The sequence below is a fragment of the Apis laboriosa genome, unplaced genomic scaffold, assembly GCF_014066325.1.
Source record: "Apis laboriosa isolate Shangri-la unplaced genomic scaffold, ASM1406632v1 scaffold5047_cov132, whole genome shotgun sequence".
NCBI classification, from domain to species: domain Eukaryota; kingdom Metazoa; phylum Arthropoda; class Insecta; order Hymenoptera; family Apidae; genus Apis; species Apis laboriosa.
In genome coordinates, this window is record NW_025223519.1 from 1 (window position 1) to 1,967 (window position 1,967).

The window sequence follows — 1,967 nt, forward strand, 5'->3', positions numbered from 1 at the left end:
CATGGGCGACTATAATCACTCTATATAAATGTCACTGATATACTATGGACAACTATAGTCGCTCTGCATATATACTATGGGCGACTATAATCGCTCTACATAAAATACTATTGATATACTATACTATGATTATAGTCATTTTCCATAAAGTGCCATTGACGTCCTACAGACGACTACAGTCGCTCTCCATAAAATACCAATACCATTGATATACTATGGGCAATTATAGTCGCTCTGCATATATACTATGGGCGACTATAATCGCTCTATATAAAATATTATTAATATACTATGACTGACTATAGTCGCTCTTCATAAAATACCAATATCATTGATACACCATGGGCGACTATAGTCGCCATGCGCAAGATGCGTATTGTAGATATGATGAGCAATTGTGTATCTTCCTCTGGAAACATAGCATCAGTATTTTTATCACGAGATTGTTCATGAAAAATATTCCTCGCGTACGTATTCAAGTAACGTTCGATTGTCAATGAATGATAAAAATCACCAAAAAAAAAAAAATGCTGACGATCTTTCTCGAGTACTGTTTAGCAGCGAAAGGGTTACTTATCGTTCTCGAAAAGGACGGAAAGAAAGCTCGTCCTATTATCCTATTTTAAAATGTTTAATTTCCAAAAAGAGAAGCAATATATAATGTATAATAATACTTATGCACGATTCTCGTCCTCGAGATACATCCCCCCCTTCGAATCGTTCCCCACCACGTCCAGCCGTGGTCAAGCACGACCGTTCTGTTTCCAGGTACACCTGAGATCCCGGCTGATCATGAACGGCGTGTGCGTGATGTGGCGCGGATGGATCGATCTCGAGAGGTTGGACGGCGTCGGTTGTCTCGAGTATGACGAGAAACGCGCCGCCGAAGAGGACGCCCTACTCCGGGACCAGCTCGAGCGTTACAACCAACGCGTGCGCGATTTTGACGAGAAGCAACGGGCTTACAGGAGCTCGGCCGCACAGCCGCCACACTTGAACCACCATCACCACCACCATCATCACCACGGTCATCACGGCCACCACGTGACGGGGGCAGCGGCGGGGACTACGGGCACCATCGAGGCCACCCACCTCACCCACCGCCAGGATCCAGAGATGGAGGTGAGGCTGAGGGCTTACTGAGGCAGCGAGAAGGCCGCCACCACCGAGACCAGTTGAGCTCTTTTCAATCTGGGAGCGACACTCCGCTTCCTCGAGGAGAAAAAAAAGAAGAGGAAGAGGAAGAGGAAGAGGAGGGACGAAGAGTCGCGAGAGGAGAAGAGAGGAATATTTGAACGACGATTCGTTCGGATGGATGGATGGATGGATCTGTGGGCAGATGTCTGTGATGAGAGAAGAATGATCGTTTTATTCATTATATGTATATTGTTTCTTGAATTTTGATTCATTTTTTTTTTTTCAAGTAGATTCGATAAAGGAATCTTAAAATTATTTAAAATTTATTTAAATTATTTTTGGGGGAAATTGGTGGGTATATTATTTAATTTCTAATTCGAATTCTGTAATTCCATTTATTATTTTCGGAATACGATACGAATTAATGTAATTCTATATATTGGAGAGAGAGAAAAAAAAAGGAAAATCTTATCTCGTTTATTTACGAAAATAAACTATATCGAAATCTTCGTAACTCCGATCGTTCCTTTCTATCGTGGCTTCCGTGTATCGTCCCTCCCCTTCCCCCTTCCAAACAAAGAGTTTTATAATGTGATCGACATCACGCGTACGATTCAAGTGACGCTCGATCGTCAATGTATGATCAATGATCAGCGATCGTTAGAATTTAAGCGACGTGTTCGTTATCGTCATTGAACGAGAAATACTACTCGTAAATATCGTAATACACGTAAACCGCAACCGCCGAATTTCTTATGTACAATTAACGATAATAAGGATCGCATCGTGTAGCATTTAAGGAACGAATTCGTTCGTTTTTTTTTTTTTTT

The 1,967-nt window shown here is 41.8% G+C and overlaps 1 protein-coding gene across 1 annotated transcript; it reads left to right on the plus strand.

The window, feature by feature from the left end:
* The first annotated feature begins 635 nt into the window (after positions 1–635).
* Positions 636–1,479, plus strand: LOC122717401. The gene has a single exon (XM_043941437.1). The coding sequence runs from the start codon at positions 661–663 to the stop codon at positions 1,141–1,143; it is 483 nt and encodes a 160-aa protein (XP_043797372.1). The 5' UTR covers positions 636–660; the 3' UTR covers positions 1,144–1,479.
* Positions 1,480–1,967: the final 488 nt, after the last annotated feature.

What these genes read in the sequence shown, in the direction of transcription:
- LOC122717401 (XM_043941437.1), top strand. Translation starts at nt 661, where the DNA reads ATGTATAATAATACTTATGCACGATTCTCGTCCTCGAGATACATCCCC.